The sequence below is a fragment of the Sarcophilus harrisii genome, chromosome 2, assembly GCF_902635505.1.
Source record: "Sarcophilus harrisii chromosome 2, mSarHar1.11, whole genome shotgun sequence".
Classification (NCBI taxonomy): domain Eukaryota; kingdom Metazoa; phylum Chordata; class Mammalia; order Dasyuromorphia; family Dasyuridae; genus Sarcophilus; species Sarcophilus harrisii.
The window spans coordinates 404993456-405011688 of NC_045427.1; the positions used below are offsets into that span (position 1 = coordinate 404993456).

An 18233-nucleotide genomic window follows, 5' to 3' on the forward strand; every position below is an offset into this window, starting at 1 on the left:
GTTGTGAATTAGATGGTATGATAAAAGAGTATACAAGAGGGCCTTCTTGTGGCCATCTCTGGCATTCGTGCTGACAGTCATCCCTGAAGTGTTCTATTAATCTCTTTCTTAAATATTTATGCCATGTTTCAAACTCTTTAGCTATTAATGCATTGAAATGAATTCCATCTATTTTATTGCCTATATATTTCCAGAGTTGTAAATCTTACTTCTCTTTGCTTACAACTTAGGGGAGAAGAAGGGGAAGAAGGCAAATTATGAAAGGCAGGAAGTAAAGGCAGTGGTCCTTAGTAATATCATTCATTAACCAAGCATTTATTAGACACCTAATATGCTACAGGCGCTGTTAGGGATACAAAGACCAAAATTAAATAGTTTCTTCTTTCAAAGAACATACATTCTATGGGAATGAAGAACAGCATGTATACAAGTAAGTAAATTTGAAACATCATAATAAATACAAATTTCTGGTGGTGGGGAGAACACTAGCAAATAAAAAAGAACAGGATATGTCCTATTTAGCCAGTCGCACTTAAGGTAAAATTGGAAGGAAGAAAGGGAATCAGAGGTAGGGATGAGAAGTAAGTTCATCTTATGAAGGGCTTCTGTGCCAAAGAAGAATTTGTATTTGCTTCTGGAGGCAAGAGGGAGTCATTTGAACTACTTGGACAAGGGAGTGATATAATCAAATTTATGCTTTAGGATCATCAATTTGACAATTGTGTGAAAGATTAATTGGAGAAGAAAGGGAATAGAAGCAGGTAGACCAATTAAGAAACTTTGTGATAGTCTAACTGAGAGACAATGAAGGCTTAAATTAGGATGATGACAACCATGTGAGTAGACAGAAGGCTGATGATTTATATTTTGGTATGCTTCAAATCTTAAGCTTCCTTCCTGGGAGATCACTTTGGGGAACTGGGGGCTAGGGTTAATTTGAACTTGTAATTTCATCAGTTTGGGGGAATTCTCAGCATGGAATCTCCTTTCATAGGTTCAGATTGGCAATTCATCCAGTTTCTTATTATGTTAGAGAGTTACCTATGGCTAGAGAGATCAGGTTTTTCAAGTCACTCAGCTAATATCTTTTAGAGGCAGAACTGGAATCTTCCTGACTCAAAAGATGACCTTCTAGCCATTAAAATGACACCTTTCTACCACTAGGAGATTATTTTATTTTATTTATTTGGTATGCATGTGCCTGTAGTTTGGTTTTCCTGTTGTTTTCACTCCTTACACTAGGCATAAAAGATTGGTAGAAAAACATTTGATTCCATTGTGAATTTCATTGCTAACCAGGGAGAAAACCATGATTAGGGTGGAGTGAAGGGCTCATGATCTATCTGTCTCCATGCTGAGGGAAAATTATGAACAAACCAAAAAAGAAAGTACTCAATAATTTAAGCTAACAGTTGGTAGTTAAACTCATGGGACTGTGTGTTGATATTGCATATCTAGCTGAATGGTCCTTCTTTTTTGGCTAAATAATGGCTTTGTGGTAGTCAGGAATGTGTGAGGTCCAGTGTCTTAACAGCTGAGCAATGAACAGGAAATTCAAGTGCTTTGAGTGCCACCTGACTGTAGGATTTCATTTCAGTTCCAGAACCTCCTTTTGCTTCATTTCCTCAATTATAATATAACACCTATTATTTTCCTTTTGCATATGTGTATATGTGGTCCTTCAAGATCAGGGGACATCTCTTTAAATCTTTACCATCAGAGGCAATGTGAGGAGGTTCCAGATAAAAAATACAATTCTTGCCATGTGTTTAAAAAAAAGGGGGATGTTGCAGAAAATGGTGGAACACCTGGAAGATTGTGCATAGAGTACTGGATTTAGAGTCTGAAAAATTTGAATTCGAATCCTGACACTTTTACTCTGTTACTCTGGACAAGTCCTACTCTCTTTGTGTCTCAGTTTCTTTACCTATAACCTGGGGATAATAATTGCAACTACCTTACAGGATTGTTTTGAGGATCAAGTGAAATAATTTTTAAAAGCACTTTGCAATTATGAAAGTGATATATAAATTCTAGTTGTTATTCTATAAAGAATATTTTCAAATATATCTATAGGACAAAAATCAACAAGAAGTACTTATATAGCACTTTAATGTTAGAGATATATGAAAATATTCTTTGGTCAGTATCATGTTTAAGGTGTCACATGTTAGGAAGCACATTGATAAGCTGGGGAGTCACTAGAGCAAAAAACAACCAGGATGCTGAGGGGACTAGAGACTATGATCTGTGTACTGGTCTCAAATAAAGATCTGTGGATTTAAAAGCATTTGAAGGTCAATCATATGGAGGGCCTAGACTCCTGCTTGGTCCCATAGAGCAGAAGTAGGAACAAAAGGTAGACATTGCTAGGAGGTAAATTGAGGGTCAAGGTAAAAATCCTTCCTTTAAAATTAGAGCTGCACAAAAAAGGAATGAGCTGCCTTGAAAAGTAAGGGCCTCTCCTTTGGCTGCAGGTCAAAGAAAGTCTGAGTGACTATTTGTCCAGCATATTTATAGGAAGAACTCCTAGATAGGTACCTGTGTTTGGCTTCTAAGGTTCCTTGAAGCTTTGAGATACTGTGAGCCTAAAGTTCTGCGACTTACCAGTGTATGAACTAATAAGGATGAAGAAGCAGTTCTTGGTCTACAGTCTGAGAAAATGAGAGACTTCTGCAGTCTTAGGAGTTCTATGAAATGATTCAGTTATTTTGCTCTATGCACATTTCTTTGTTCACAAACACATTTATGAACATTCTTTCTGCAGTGGGGGTGATTTGGGGGGGTGGTCAGCAATTTTTTGCAACAATCCCTTTGTTCATGTGTTTTTAATTGATCCTAAGGGATTTGCCATGGGCCTTTCTTAGCACTTGGACTCTTGATTGGGGAACAAAATTAGTATTTAATTGGTTTTAACCTTAATTGGAGGAGAAATGTCAGGGTGGATTTCCATTTCAGTATTTGAGCTCAGATGAGGCGGGAAGAGCCAGGAAGTGTGGGAGAAAGAAGAGGCAACAAATGAATCCCAGAAGTCATGCATAATGCAAACCGAGGCCCCTGGTGTGGTGTTATAGAGCCTCATTTTCTCTTTTCGCTTGGGCTTAGGGAAGACCAGGACACAAGTCTGCTCAGTTGGCAATTTCTCCTTGTTTTTTTTTTTTTCTTTCCATCCACTCTCTCTCTCTGCCCTTACTTTCACTCTCAAGTTAGGACTTTTAAAGCACCTCTACACAGCCAGAGTCAGTCAGAATTACATAACTTTCTTAGTAGTTCCATAGAAAGAAAACTTTCTTTTTTAATTAACTAGTTGGTAAAATGAATAAAGTGCTAAACCTGGAGTCAGGAAAACCTGAGTTCATATTCAGTCTTTTTAGATATGTGATCCTAGGCAAATCTCTTGACCTTTTTAATACTTGGTTTTCTAATCTGTAAAATGGGAATAATTATATATTAATATATACTTCGTTAAGCTGTTGTGAAGATCATATGGAAGATTCTCTCTCTCTCTCTCTCTCTCGTTCTCTCTCTCTCTCTCTCGTTCTCTCTCTTTCTTTCTCTCTCTCTCTCTCTCTCTCTCTCTCTCTCTCTCCCTGTGTCTCCCTTTATCTGTTGACCATTTTGCAAATACTGGAGTGGTAAAAGCTAGAAAATGTCAGGCATTTTTAAATTAGCCAGTGCTAATATCAGGCATGAAGATCAGGGAGGAGGTTATTGAATTTTGGCAAAGTTGTCAGATAGCCAGAGTTTCAGCAAATTCACCTTTCTGTTCAATGTCCCCATCTCCCATAACTTTTATGCCACCACCACCCCCCCGGGCTGATAGAATATGCAATATCTTATCACTTTATCCTTCCCTTCCAATACTTGTCAAAATATTCTTTGACATATTCCCTTAAGATTATGCTCTCAGAAATCCATCTTTGGTGGAAAGTGGCCTGAAAAGTTGCCCTCTTTGAAGTTTTATTAGTGGGCAAGAGCTAAGCCATTACCCTTCCATGGGTATTTTCATTTCACTAAGAAATTCTTAGAAAAACAATGCCTTATCCTCTTCTAAGTGAATATTTGAAATGTAATGACATTCTGTTTCATATCTTATTAAGTCTGAAGAAAATCAACACAAAACTAGAGTCATCCTTGAAGTCTAAGAAAGCTCCTGTCTCAACTCTGGTACATACTGATCATGAGACCCTGGGTAAGTTACAGCCTCTCACTATTCTGAGACAACTCTGAAAAAAAAACTATTACTAGCATAGACAGTTGCAAAAAAAAGAACAAAACAAAACTGTATAATTAAGCAAGATTTTTGAGAGTTGCCTAGGAGCTGGGAGACCTTACGTGACAAACCTATGGTTGTACATTTATTCCAAAAGCGGAATCTACCATTTTCCTTGGAGATTTCCCCTAGTATATCCAAAGCACTACACTGTAGACCATATCTAGAGTATTACACTTATTTCTTCATATTATATTTTAGCAGGATCATTGAAAATCTGAAACATTGTTAATGAAACATTCAGAAGGGAGTGAACAGGATGGTGAATGTACTAAAACCATGTAATGGAAAGGTCGATTGCAGAGCCAGGTACACTTCTGGAGAAAGAAAGATTTATAAAAAGGAGAAAAAGCATTTATTAAGTACCTACTATACTATAAGCAACATGCTGACCCCATTGCAAATATTATCTCATATAAGGAAAGTCAATAAATAATAATCTCAAGTACTCTTTAAATATTTAAAGAGGTTTTCCACATGGAATAAAGCTTAGACTTCTTCAGCTTGGCCTTTGAAATCAGAACTAATAGCAGTGGGTGAAAGTTACTATCAGTTGACAAGTTTTTATTAAGACTCTACATGTGCCAGGCACTGTGTTAAGCACCGAGAATTGAAAGAAAGTTCCCAAACTGTCTTGCTCACAGTATAATGAGGGAGACTACATGCAAAAAACTATGTACAAAGTAAGAACAAGATGAATTAGAGATAATCCACTGAGGGAAGGCATTAACAGTAAGGGGAAGTGGGAAAGGCTTCTTTCAGAAAGTAGAAATCAAGCAGAACTTTAAGTAAGCCAGGGAAAGCAAGAAATGGATATAAGGAGGGATAGAATAAGCTTGAGAGAAGGAAGAAACTTCTTAAAAATTAAGATTGTCCAAAAATGGAATGTACTATCTCTAGAAAAATCACCAATCACTGAGAAACCCACTTGGGAATACAGTAGAGAAAGTTCTCATTTAGGTGCAGATTCTGCAAATCTCATAAATTTATAAAAAACAGAATGGAAAAATTAGAGAAGAAATATCCTCTTCATTTTAAAGATACTGCAATTTTGCAGCTAAAATCCAGTGAATGTTCTTTTAGAGTTCTGGTCAGAGAATAAGCAAATAATCAGCTTCCCGTATTGTTAGTTTACCAGCAACAGACCCCAACTAAATCCATCATGTTTCTGTGTTCTTTGGGTTTTGCAATATGTACCACATTCATCCATCATTATGGAAACCATTGCTTAATGAGGTCCAAAGAAGCATTTTCTCATCACTTATTCATTAGTTTGTAAGAAATGACTTTCCAGGACATGACACAAGGTTTGAAGTCATTTGAAATGTAACAATGACAGTTCTCCTCATCCCACTGCCGAGGTGATGGGCTTTTGTTCTGATCCCTTTCCTTTCATCAAGTTAATTGCCCCTTCTTTGCAGTGGCTCAAATTCTGGGACAGAGGGAACTTTCAAAATAGTGTTGTTCTGAATGGTAATGAGGGAGATCCATGAAATAAGCCACTGACTCATTGCACTCACTGAATGAAAGAGCTGGAAAGATGCTTAGGAGTCATGCAAGTCCACTCCTTTCAGTAAAAAATAACAAAACAGAGATCTCTTCCAAAAGTGAACTGTTAGCCAAAAGCACCCTGCAAGTTAAGTGACAGAGTGAAAATGTTACCCTGCACCTTCTGCTTCTTAGTTCAAAGTCTTTGTTCTCTTGTGTGTTGCTTCTTATGCAGAATCGGAAAAAGGGGATTTGTAAGAAACTTTGCTTCAGTTTTAGGCTCAGTCCTTGGTTTATAGGCTCTATTAGTCATGTCAAAGATTGGAGATGTGGTGGGGGAAACAGAGATAGAGAAAACCAGAAACAAAAGAGAGTGACAGAAAATAGTTCAATTGATGTAAATATTCCCTCTCCCCTCCCCTCCTGCACACTGATGCATAGGTGGTAAGCTTTCCATGCCTAAGCAAAAGGGTTCATGAGTTTTAGCCTCTCAGAAAGTATCACCTGGCAACCAATCTTCTAGGAATGAGCACCTTAGTAAATATTAGTTGAATTGAATTGAAGATATTACAGAATTGGAAGATATCATCTGTGTAGAGGTAAAGAAAGAGGAAGAAGAAATGAATTGTTGAGGTCAAGAAATATCTATTAGAGATCTTTGGTTAAAAATAGATAAGGTGAAGGCAAGTAAAGATAAGTTGGACTTAGATTGCAAAAGCAATGGGGAGACACTGAAGGCTTTTGAGCAGATATGTAACATAGCTAGACCTTTGTCTTAGAAACGTTATTTTGTCATCTGAATGGAGGATGATTTGGAGAGGAGTGAAGTTCAAAGCAAAGCAATCCATATAATTAGGATTAGGAAACTCTTATATTGGAAAAGATTAAAGACAAAAGGAAAGATGGATAGCAGAGGATGAAATGGATAGATGATATCATAGAAAGAATGAACACAAACTTAGACAGACTTTGAGGTAGAGAAGGATAGAAGTGGTCCATAGGGTTACAAAGAGTCAGATATAACTGAATGACTGAACACAATAACAACAAATGTAATTTAGGGAAGAGATGATGGAGGACTTAATGAGTTGATTTTATTAGGATAAATCTGAGAATAGAAACAAGGGAAAGATGAGAGACATGTAGAGATAGAAAAGATAAGACTTGATAACTGTTATAGGAGAGGGAAGAACCAAAGATGACTCAGAGGTTATGAACCTCAGTGACTTAGAAAGATGTATCATTTATAGAAATATGGATGATTAAAGGAGAAGCTAACTCTAAAGGAGAAGGAGATGATAAATTCTCTCTTAGACAAGTTGAGTTTGAGATTCTGTGATTATTAGATGGATCTGTCCAGTAGGTGATTGTTAGATTTTCATAACCACTGGTTCTCCTATCCATATGATTACTCAGTCTTCTTTATGGATTCTTCATCCCTGACATGTCTACTGTTTGTCCATTAAAGTTCAATCTTGGACCTTCTTAATTTTTCCCTTTATACTGTCTCAACTGTAATCTCTTTAGCCCTCCTGTATCCAATGGTTATTTCTTTACAAATGAATCCCCACATGTATATATCTTGCCCTCATCTCTCTTCTGAACTACATCATCAGTTGTCTTTGGACATCAGGAATTAGATCAAGAGGCCCAGAACAGAACTCATGATTTTTCACCCCAAATTATCCCCTCTTTTGAACTTCCTTCTTGTTGTTGAGGGCACTATTTGCTCCCTGTCATGTTCGTGATCTTTGAGTCTTCACTCTCATTCACCTCACATATTTTCATCATTCACATCATCATCATCCTAATTCAGACCCTTATCATCTCATGCCTACACTATTTTATAGCATTTTAATTGGTTCCCCTTCCTCAAATCTGTCCCTTCTTTAAATCCATCCTGCACTTAGATGCTGAAGTCATTTTTCTAGTGTGTAGGTCTGACCATCTCAAACTATTTGCCCATTCTATAAGCTTCAGTGCTACACTGTTACCTCCACCAAATATAAAGAACTCAGTTTTATATTTTAAGCTCTTTATAACTTATGAAGTGAAGGCCCCCAATATTTCTTCCCTCTTCCCTTCCTTTCCAGTCTTTCTATACTTTATTCCCCTCCACACACTTTCATATTGTTTCTTGCATATAATGTTCATCCTTCACTTCTGTACTTTTGACCCGATAGCTTCCTATACCTTAAATGCTCCTCCTTTTAGTTTTATTGGCTTCCTTCAAGTCTCAATTCAAAATCTACCTTCTACAGGAGGTTTTTCTTCATCCCTATATCTGCTCTTACAACCCTCTGAGACTACCTCCTATTTATTCTGTTTATCTTTTGTATGGACATTATTTATATGATATATATCTCATTAGAAAGTGAATTCCTTGAGAGATGATTTTTTAGCTTTCTTTGTATCTCCAGTTTCTACCATTAATATGGAAATATGTTTTGCATGACTTCACATGTATAATTGATATCGTATTAGCTTTCTTCTCAATGAGAAGAGAGGGGATGGGGATGAAGGAAAAAATTGGAACTCAAAATTTTAAAAAATGAATGTTAAAAATAAATTAATGGAAATATACAATGCAATACATAGTGAGAACTTAAACAATACTTTTTGATGGATTGATTTTGATTGATGTGAGCTGGAGTAAAGGAGATATTAAAGAAGCATTTAATGATCTAGAGATCAAATGCATAGATATGATAATGTAATACTGCATAAGCAGGACATATGGATTCTAGCTATTTGTTTCCATATTGGCGTGTTTGTATATATCTCAAATATACCTATTTATATGCATGTTGTTTCCCCTCTTAGAATTTAACCCTTTTCCCTTTTCTTTTTATTGTTAGTCTTAGCACAGTGACTGCAACATAGTAATTACTTAATAAATGGTTATTTATTGATTTACTGATAATGGCAATCAAGACAACTCATTGTCCTACTAGTTCATATATTAGTTAATTAAGAAAAAAGTTGTCAATGTTATTATTAAATATTAGATGTCCACTCATCTACCACAAAACAGCTACCTGTTGGATGCCTTGACCTTAAATCATATATTAGATTTTTTCCCCCTTTCACACACTAGCTATACTGGCTTCCATATTGTTCCTAGCATGTGATATTTTATCATTCACTTGTGTACCTAATGGTTTCCTGTACCTTAAATACTTCTCTTCTTAGTTTTGGGGGTTTTCTTCAAGTATCAATTCAAAACCCACTTTCTGTAAGAGGCCTTTGCTCAGCTAATTATGTTTGTTAACCTTAGGGAGGGAGAAGGAAAGAAAAAGATACTCTGTAGCCTCCCACTGCATATAAGGGAGCTTCTTTTACCAATTTCATTTTTAGAGTCTGTGATTCAAGTCAACCCACTGAGTTTCTATCTCTCAGTATTCAGATGGCTCTGTTAGCCTGCTGATTTTGGAAAAACCTAGCCATGACCTCTGTCACTGTGCCAGGAAAGGCCAACCACTGCTTGAATTTCTGATTTAAGAACCTACAGAGAATCAATGGACAGCTCCTTCTTTTTTTTAGTTCTGACAAAAATGTAGCATGCAAAATACAAAATAAATTTATAGAAATATTAAGATAAATGGTCAGGAAATAGGAATAGATAGTCCTTGAGAGAAGAAACACAAAATGACAATAACCACCTGAAAGACTGCTCAGCTCTCTAAAATAAGGGGAATAAAGAGAAAAACCAAATAAACTTCATAGATTCCAGTGTAATTCATTAAATTGACAGAGTTGACTTAAAATAGTAAATTCAATGGTGGTGAGATTGTGAAGAAATATGCATGATGTTTCCTTGTTGGTGGAACTATAGATTAGAGCATTTAAAAAAAAAATAAAGATTTTCTTGCCAAGGTAAGGACAGGAGTTGCTCATAAGCCATCCCACTGTGAACACCTGGAAGTTTTGACCTACTCTGTTTCCAATCTGGGGTGGTTTACCTTTCTTTGGGGAACCTGGTGGCTATCTGTTCTCCAGGGTTCACCATATTTATCTTGAATTTCTACTGTAGATCATAACTCCTGAGCTTAAAAGATCTTCTAGCCTTAGCCTTCTTGGCGGTTGAAATTATAAGCCTGCACTATCATGGCCATCAATATAATCCACTGGAAAGCAATTTATCTTTATGAGGTAAAAGCAAGAACACTTTTAACCCACTTGGCCTAGGATCTGATTAGAAGGAACATACCTCAAGTATCTTAATGAAGAGGGGAAAAGCCATTATCTATTTAAAATTAATAGCAATATCTTTAATGGCAAAACAATGCAAACATCCTGTGTGCCCAACAATTCAGAAATGATTGAACTAATTGTGTGCTATGTGAATGTAAAAGAATATTATTATACTATAAGAAACGTCAAATATGAAGAATAAAACAAATACAAATGCATAGTATGGTTCAGTGGAAATAGTAGATTTAGAATGCAAAGCCCTAATTTTGAATCCTAGTTTTCCCCCTATAACTTATGAGACCTTTTTTTCTCTTTTTTTAGTGTATATCTTAGGAAGGCAGCACTGACTGACAAACACATGACCCCTTTGTTAGAAGATGCCTCATGAAAGTACCATATAAGTAGAGATATTTAATGGAACAAAGCATTTCACATGGTCTGCTCAAGTCCTATGTCTGAAAAGAAGTTAGTAGAAGGTTGAAAAATTGTTTATTCCTTTTCAAGGAAAACTAGATTCCAGAGATTCATTTCTGGGAATCCATTGGTAACTTTTAATTTCAGTTACCTTTCAAAGTAAGCTTCCAGCTAGAGAAGTATTGATTTTTATCTCTTGTAAAATCCATTTCATTAGAGACACCAAACCAACTCCCAAAGAAAATACTGTACATACCCACTGGTACCCAGCCAGGGTATTATACAGCATAATCAAAAAGACTCATACAGACTGTATACATTTTGAATGATAGGGCTTCAACAGGCTCTAACCTTCCTATGGAATATGATTATGCTATTGGAAATTTACCTCTCCAGTTCTCAAAATCCATACATTCAAAAGCTACTTTATTTTAGTCTGATTTCTAGGCAAAAGAGAGGAGAGTTTATTTGAAAGGTCAAGGTTTCTTGGGTCTCTATGCTCTATATTTGCCAACCACCAACCTATGTTATAATGAGGTACCTGTATATGATGCATGCTGTGTTCTGACAAGTGCTGCAGTTGTTGAGGTCCTGGCCAGTTCGGTAGAAGTTGCGCCTGCAACATAAAGCATTTTTCTAGATGAGTTTATGGACAGAGCTCATGATTGCTTTTCCTATTCACTCAATTCATAAAACACAGTACTCTACCTCCATTAATGGGTTAAACTAAGACAAAATGGATTGATCAAGACCAAAAAGCAAGAAAAAGTAACATATACTAAGCTTAACTTGTTTTTATCTTATTAACTTTTAGAGAATATATTCACATTTTTATTTTTCCTCTTTGATCATCATATCAGACTTCTGAAATAAATGAGGTATTCTTAGTCCTACTGTTAGATAGAAAACTGAGGAATATTGCATCTTGCTCAAATTCATACATCAAAGATAGTAGAATCAAGGAAATTAAATTCAGGTCTATGTCCTCTCAGCCTAATGTATCTCATTGCCCTCTCTCGATCTCCCCAAATCCAAGGTAATATTGATTTTGACTTAAAGAAGCTAATGCTTACTATCACTGGCCCTCCCTTAATTTGGCTCTAGAACTAGACCTTTGCTGGGGCAGGGTTAGGAGATGGTGTAAAGAGGAAAATAGCTTTCCTCTCAAAAACTATTCTAAATCCTTTATGTCCTCAAACTTCACCCAATATTCTTCTGAATTTTCCTTCAAGAAATCCTCCTGATATGCATCCTATCCCCTAAATCTACCTTTATTGCTTTTAATTGGCCATTCATTTCAGTTAGGTTTTCATTGGACCATTGATTGAATGTAGATTATTGAAGTGAGTTGTACTTTAGTTTAACCAATTGATTTAGTTTAAACCAATTCAAAGCTGTATAATTAATAGGGGTGGGGGAGAGAAAGGAATTCTCTTTCCCTATTTCCTATCTCTTTGATTTATCTTTAGACCCCTCTATTCATAGATGATCATAAATTAAAATTTGAAAGGGGCATTAAAAATCATCTTAGTTCATTCTCTTCATTTTACAAATGAAAAAATGAAGTCTCTCTTAAGAAGTAAAGAGATTTGTCCAATGTCATACAGATGGTAAATCTGATGTTTGGGATTTTAGCCTAGAGCATCTACTTTGAATCCTGTTCTTTGTCCACTATGCCATAGTGATTGGACTTATATAATTGTACTTGTATAAAGATCAAGATATCTGGACCCTACCAAGTCCTGCTCCTGTCCATTCCCATCCCCAAATCATTGCTAAAGAGGGAACCAGTATGATTCCCCCCAGACTCCATATTAAATAAATTCAAGTATTATAAAAATTATGCTTTCAAGTTTTTTTTATTCATTCAAGTTCATTTAGGGATTGAAAATTTCAAAGATCAATGTCTTGGGAAAATACCACCTTAAGAATTGCTGAGACCTTTTAATAGTTGAAACCTATTACTGAAAGTGGTTTCTTTTTTGATAAATGACTTAACAAAATTTTTTAATATCAAAACTCATCCTACCCTTCAGTGAGGGCTCTGGCTTTTTCCAAGTCTTGAATTACGTTCAAAAGGACTTTAATCTTCTCTTGGTTTGAGTGCAAAGATTCCTCCACGGATTGTAGTCTCCCTTGGAGGTCACACAGTTCACCATGTTCCAGGTGAATTTGATTAATTCCTTTAATCTCTTTGTTGTTTGGAGGTTTGATTTCACTCCTTGGGAGAGAAGACTGGAGGTGAAAGCTTCCTAAACAATTTTTAAACTCCAAAGGATCTGCCTGGCTGGAATTTTTCTCTGTCTCCTCCCAACACTCAGTAGCAGGTTTTATCATGTTGCTAGTTGTCAATGATATTAGGTCCTTGTGATCGTTACTCAGTGTAGCACAGTCAGAAACAGTTTCAGGAGGGGCTGCCTGTCTGTGCTCTCTAAGGAAACAAGGTGAGGAGCTATGAGTCTGTGGAGGTGAAGGAGTGCAAGTTCCCTTTGATGGAGGTGATAAAGGAACTGGCTCTTTAATGCCAGATGTGTCTTTGGGCAAAAGCAATTCAGGGTCCGTTTTATCTCTGCCAGGCAAGGAGTGAGCACCGCTGGCAGTACTCAAGCAGGAAGAGGGCCTTTCTGAACTAGATGGCAGCCTGCCATTCACATCCCCTGGGCACATATTAGCACAAGGATGTATTGTGTTGCTTAATTCAACAGGCCTGTCCATGCTGTAAGTGGGGGCTTTGGTACCCCATGGAGGGCTATGACATATATCATCAGGAACTTGAGTAGAAACTGTCACCTTTTCTGAGGGCCCCAGAGCATCTGTTTCAAAGCAGATGCTAACAGGCCCATTGCTTTGTGCCTTGGACATTCGGGGGAAAAATGGATGCGCTTTCTTACCTCTGTGAGGAACATCATCTAAGTGCCTAGTGATACGTAAATAGGCAAGATCAGAAGACATGATATCCTGCTCTGAGAGGTTGCCATTGACTTGGATGGAATTTTTAGACTCTGTGGGCATTTCTACTAGTGACTTGCTGGCTGTGAGCTTTTTCCTTTTAAAAACAGGGAAGTGCTTCCTAAGGCTGGGGGAAGTTTGGATTGCAATGTTACGGATGCTCCCTCCCTTTTGGGACCTGGGGAAAGAGAGGGAGTAGCTGGGCAGGTGATGGTGGCGAGATGCCTGCACTTTCCCCATCAGAGTAGAGTCTTGGTCTGCTTGGACATCAATCTCTGCCAGGCCAGCTTGATTCTTACTAGCTCCATCCTCTTTGAAGCGAACTTGTTGGGATTTGCTTCTGCGGTGGTGGGGCTGTTTCACAAAGTCCACTGAATCCAGACTGTTCCGCTTCAGGAGCACGGGTCTTACTTTCATGCTTTGCTGGGCCATCGAGCCTCCTTTGAAGGTCTGGGGATTGCAAGCTTCTCCTTGACACGTTGCATTAAGTCATTCGAGCTGCATCTGGTGACAAAGCCCCAGATGCCAAAAACAGCCAGCAGAGGTGGTGGAGAAGACTCACTCTCCAGATTGTGTGGGTTGCTATGTTGGCCATCCCCAGCCTATAGATTTTACTCAATAACTATTTCTATTGTTTCTTCCAAAATTAAACAATTTTTTTCATCACAGAGCTAATTGGATAAACACTTGAGTTACTCTAATGTTCAAATATCCAATCTAAGGAAATTGCTGGTGGTCTAGATATTGATAGAGTCAGATTGCTCAAATTCTGGAGGAAGTGTGTCATTCTCTTTCACACAAACCAGGAAAATACAATAGAAATTATCTCAAAGTCCATGACAAATGATTTCCTAGAAGAATCTGTCACATTTGGAATATCTAGTTCATCTTCCTAGTAGGGATAGGCTCAGGTGTGGTACAGCCAGCCTCTTAAATGTGTCTCCTCTGCATGGAGTGTAAATAGGCAGTGTAACAAACAACTGGGGTGTTTGCTCTTTTGAAATGACATGATGTTTCTGGGATAGCACATCTGTTCATGTCAAACAGAAATTCCTCCTCTGGGGCCATTGTTCTTCATGTTCTTTCCCTTTTTTTTCATTGATGAAAATATGTCTTCCCAAATAGCCTCATATAGCAGTGGGATGTGACCAAGACTGGAATAAAGCAGAGAAGGAGATTCAGAAAGAACAATTTCTGCCGTGTGGTTTTTGTTCTGATTCACGTTGGTATTAAATTAACCATGTCTAGGGACTCAGATGATTTTAAGAAAAGAACTATAAAGCCTATGACCTTAAGAAGACTCCAGATCAGACAGTCAATCTTTGCAGGGATGGGCAGGTGAGCGGGTTCTGAAAGGGAAAAGACAACAGATGTAGGTAAGCATGGGGCTGCTGTTTCCTCTCTTTTTTTTTCAGCCATAGACTTATAATTGCTTGTCAGTAGAATGTTTGAAATAATGTCATATTGTTTCCCAGCAAGTCAGCACACCTCCTATGTTAAGAGACATAGCACAGATGTGCTTGGATCCTTCAGGTCCTTATGACCAAGACACCCCAATTAAATTTACTGACTCTTGTCATCATGGCTGAAATAGCTAATTTTATGTTAGACTGCTCCTTAATTGCTCTTGTTTATTTTGTGAAATATAAATGGCAAAGTGGGGTAGGGGGAGGGGCAGAGTAAAATATACACTGAAGTTTTGTTCCCTTGGGGGTCTTCATGAATTGAAAAATAGAGTAAAGTAATATCCTGAATATAAGAGTTTAAAGTCCCTCCAGTTGAGAAATCCAGAGCCCTACTGACTGTCCCACCTGGACACTCATATCAAAGTTAGCTAGCTTATTTTGATTTACTGAATCTCAGAGACTTGGAGATGAGTCCAATCATAGGGATTCTACCTTTTCTTCAGAATTTCTCTGATCATTGAAACAGGTTTGGACTGTATCTGCTCGGATCAGGGTGTCAGGTCTGGGAAATCTCCTTAGCATAAAAAGCTAAAGGATGTTTCTAAGGAAGCATATGAGACCCTCTGGTTTTGCACAGAGATGAAGAATATTCCTAACACCCCATTTTTTGCTGTCTAATATATCTATTCATCCTGATGAGCTTGAGTTTTTCTAAAATTACCAGTTTCCCAGAGAGATTGTATATTCTGCAGGCAAAGTCCTTGGGTTTCCTATGCCAAAGTGAGTCTAGGAGAGAATACTCCCAAGCATGGCTCTTTCTCTAATTACAGTAGAATTAATTTAAAATTCTAATAAAAGTTCAGTCAACTTAATCTTAGAATCTACATCTCTTGACTCCTTCATTCATCTTAACTCCTTTTCCATGATTTGGAACATCACTGCCCTTGGAATATTCTGAGTCTTCTGGGACAAGAGATCAAAGATGAGTGATGATCAACTATACAATCCCCAGAATAGCAGGATCTGTCCAGAATCCAAACTTAAAAACCAGATACATCCCAGAAAATAACCCAGAGCTTTATTATTAAGCATTGGTTAAGGGGTCCTTTGATGGTTTCCTCTAAGAACAGTAAAGCAAATCTTTGACATTTCTCTCACTGTATCTTTCTCTGCGTCTATCTCTACCTCTTTATCTCTTTTTCTTTGTGAGTACATCTCTCTGTTTCTCTATTTCCTCTCCCTTTTGAAAGATGGTTTCAGGTATGATTTTGCTTTCTTTCTTGGTAGAGGATTCCATCATTCCTATTTTCCCATCATGACAATTCTTTGTCTTTTTTTTTTCCTGTGGGAAAAACTTCTGTAGAAGAAAACAATTGTCTGAAGTTGGTTCCCAGTCTGCCTTTTGATTTCCCTGTGACCTTTTCCATAATGGATAGTGATCATTTGTTTCCTTTTGCTCTTTCCACACCACTCCTACCTCTAGACACCCTTTCCAGAGCATCTACTGGTGTCACTTTGGGAATTTCAGTCCTCACCTTGGGATAACCAGACTTCATGGATATGGGTCTCAATTTTAGAGGAGTGATACCTGACACAGGATTTCCCTGTCATACATTTCCTGATGCTCCACCCATGGTCAAATGACTGGCACAGAAAAACTTCCTTTATTCATTTTATCCCCATGTGTATTCAACCTGGGAAATGTAATTTCAAATGTTTCCTTGTGGATACTGAAATGTTGATTATTATGTGCAATTTTGATCACCAGGTTTCTAAAACCTCCACATTTTCTGCCTTAATATCTATCAGAATTTTAGCCTTACAAATCCATTTCTTGGTGATGAATATATATAGACCATAAATATTAATTTCTATTCTTAGGTTTTTCTCTATCTCCCCAACCAAGAAAAATTCGATCTTGTACTTAATAGTAATAGTAATAGCTAATGCATAACAGTACCTACTTCCCAGAGTTATTATGAAATGAGAGGATGGTAAAGTACTCAGAATAGCTATTATTATTCCCATTTAGAGATGAAGAAACAAAGGCTAAATGCTTGTCCAGAGTTACATAGCTAGTAAATGTTTTAGGCCAGATCTGAACTCAGATCTTTCTGTCTTTAGGCCTAGTGCTCTCTCTATATAATGGGCAGAGATTGAACAATATTTTGAGTCATGTGGCTAATATAGAGACTTTTGTCAATGTCCTTGATGGGCTAATTAAAAGTTGATTTTCCCATCTTAAAATATTCCATCCTGCTTTTTAATCTTCAAATTCCAATTTTGACCTTTGTATAAAACATTTATGAGGGGGGCGTGTCAGGCTGCAAATACCAGGTCTCCAGGGTATTTCAGAATATCAAACACTCCAAGCTGGTCATTAATAGTTAGGAAGTGCCTTAGGATTCCATCATTAGGACTTAATTCATATCCTGGCTCGATTCCAGGATCTCCTCACTGTGGTTGGTCACAGTACCATGCTCAGGGCCTGGTAGCTGAGAATTATTACTAATCTTTGCTTCCGCTTATCCTCTGCCCCTTTTCATTACTGGCGTATTGAATGCAAACCAGAATGTTTATCTTTTTACCTATACTTTTTTTGCTTGGTGAGATAACTCTTGGTTGAGTGGACATAGAGTGATCATCTATTTCCTTCTCTGATTTGGCTCTTTGCTTTTATGTATTGATATAGCCTCCTTTCAGTCCTTTGTGACTTTTTGGGAAGTCTTTTTACCTTTGGTAGTAGAGGACGCTGAGTAACTTCCTATAGGAACAATTGCTTTCCGTCCTCACTTCTGGATCTTAAAATCCTTGGCTTCTTTTGACTCAGCTTATCTTCTGCAAGTGGCCTTTCTTGATCTACCTGGATTTTAGCATCTTCTGATCTGAGGTGATTTGGTGAAGGCTTCTCCTAAATATCAATGCATTTACTTGTTATCTCCCTCATTAGAATGTAAACTTCTTGAGTAGAACTAAGAGAATATTCTACACAGTAATAAGATTATGTGATGATGAACTGGTTCTTTTCAACAAAGAGGTGATTCAAGGCAATTCCAATAGACTTGTGATGGAAAGCACCATCTACATTCCCAGAGAAAAGACTGAATGTGGCTCAAAGCATAGTATTTTTGCCTTTTTTGGTGATGATGTTGCCTGTTTGTTGTTTTTTTCTTTCTCTTGGCTTTTGTTCTTTTGATTTAGTTATTGGTTTGTTGTTTTTTTTTTTTTTTTTTGGCATAGCATGACAAATATGGAAATATGTTTAGAAGAATTGCACATGTTTAACCTATATCAGATTACTTGCTGTCTTGGGGAGAGGGCAAGGGGGAAGGAAGGGAGAAAAATTTGGAACATTAGGTTTTTGCTTAGGTGACTGTTGAAAACTATTTTAAATTTATATTTGGAAGTATTTGGAAAAATAAAATACCATTAAAAAGAAATACAATCATGGATCAATAGCTGGAAATATGGAACATTCCATTTAATTTTATGTGTGGAAGTCTATGAAA

General features: G+C 37.2%; 2 protein-coding genes across 2 annotated transcripts in view; one reads left to right on the forward strand and one right to left on the reverse strand.

Moving 5' to 3' along the window:
• DOCK2 (dedicator of cytokinesis 2) overlaps nt 1-18233 on the forward strand; it is a 486757-nt gene that overhangs the window by 254345 nt on the left and 214179 nt on the right. The window lies entirely within an intron of this gene.
• INSYN2B (inhibitory synaptic factor family member 2B) overlaps nt 1-18233 on the reverse strand; it is a 130997-nt gene that overhangs the window by 14612 nt on the left and 98152 nt on the right. Inside the window, exons 2-4 of the mRNA XM_003756811.3 lie at nt 14609-14667; nt 12399-14472; nt 10911-10985 (exon numbers count right to left, since the gene is read on the reverse strand). Coding sequence (XP_003756859.1) covers nt 10911-10985; nt 12399-13750 — 1427 coding nt within the window. The 5' untranslated portion in view covers nt 13751-14472; nt 14609-14667. The remainder of the gene's footprint in view (nt 1-10910; nt 10986-12398; nt 14473-14608; nt 14668-18233) is intronic.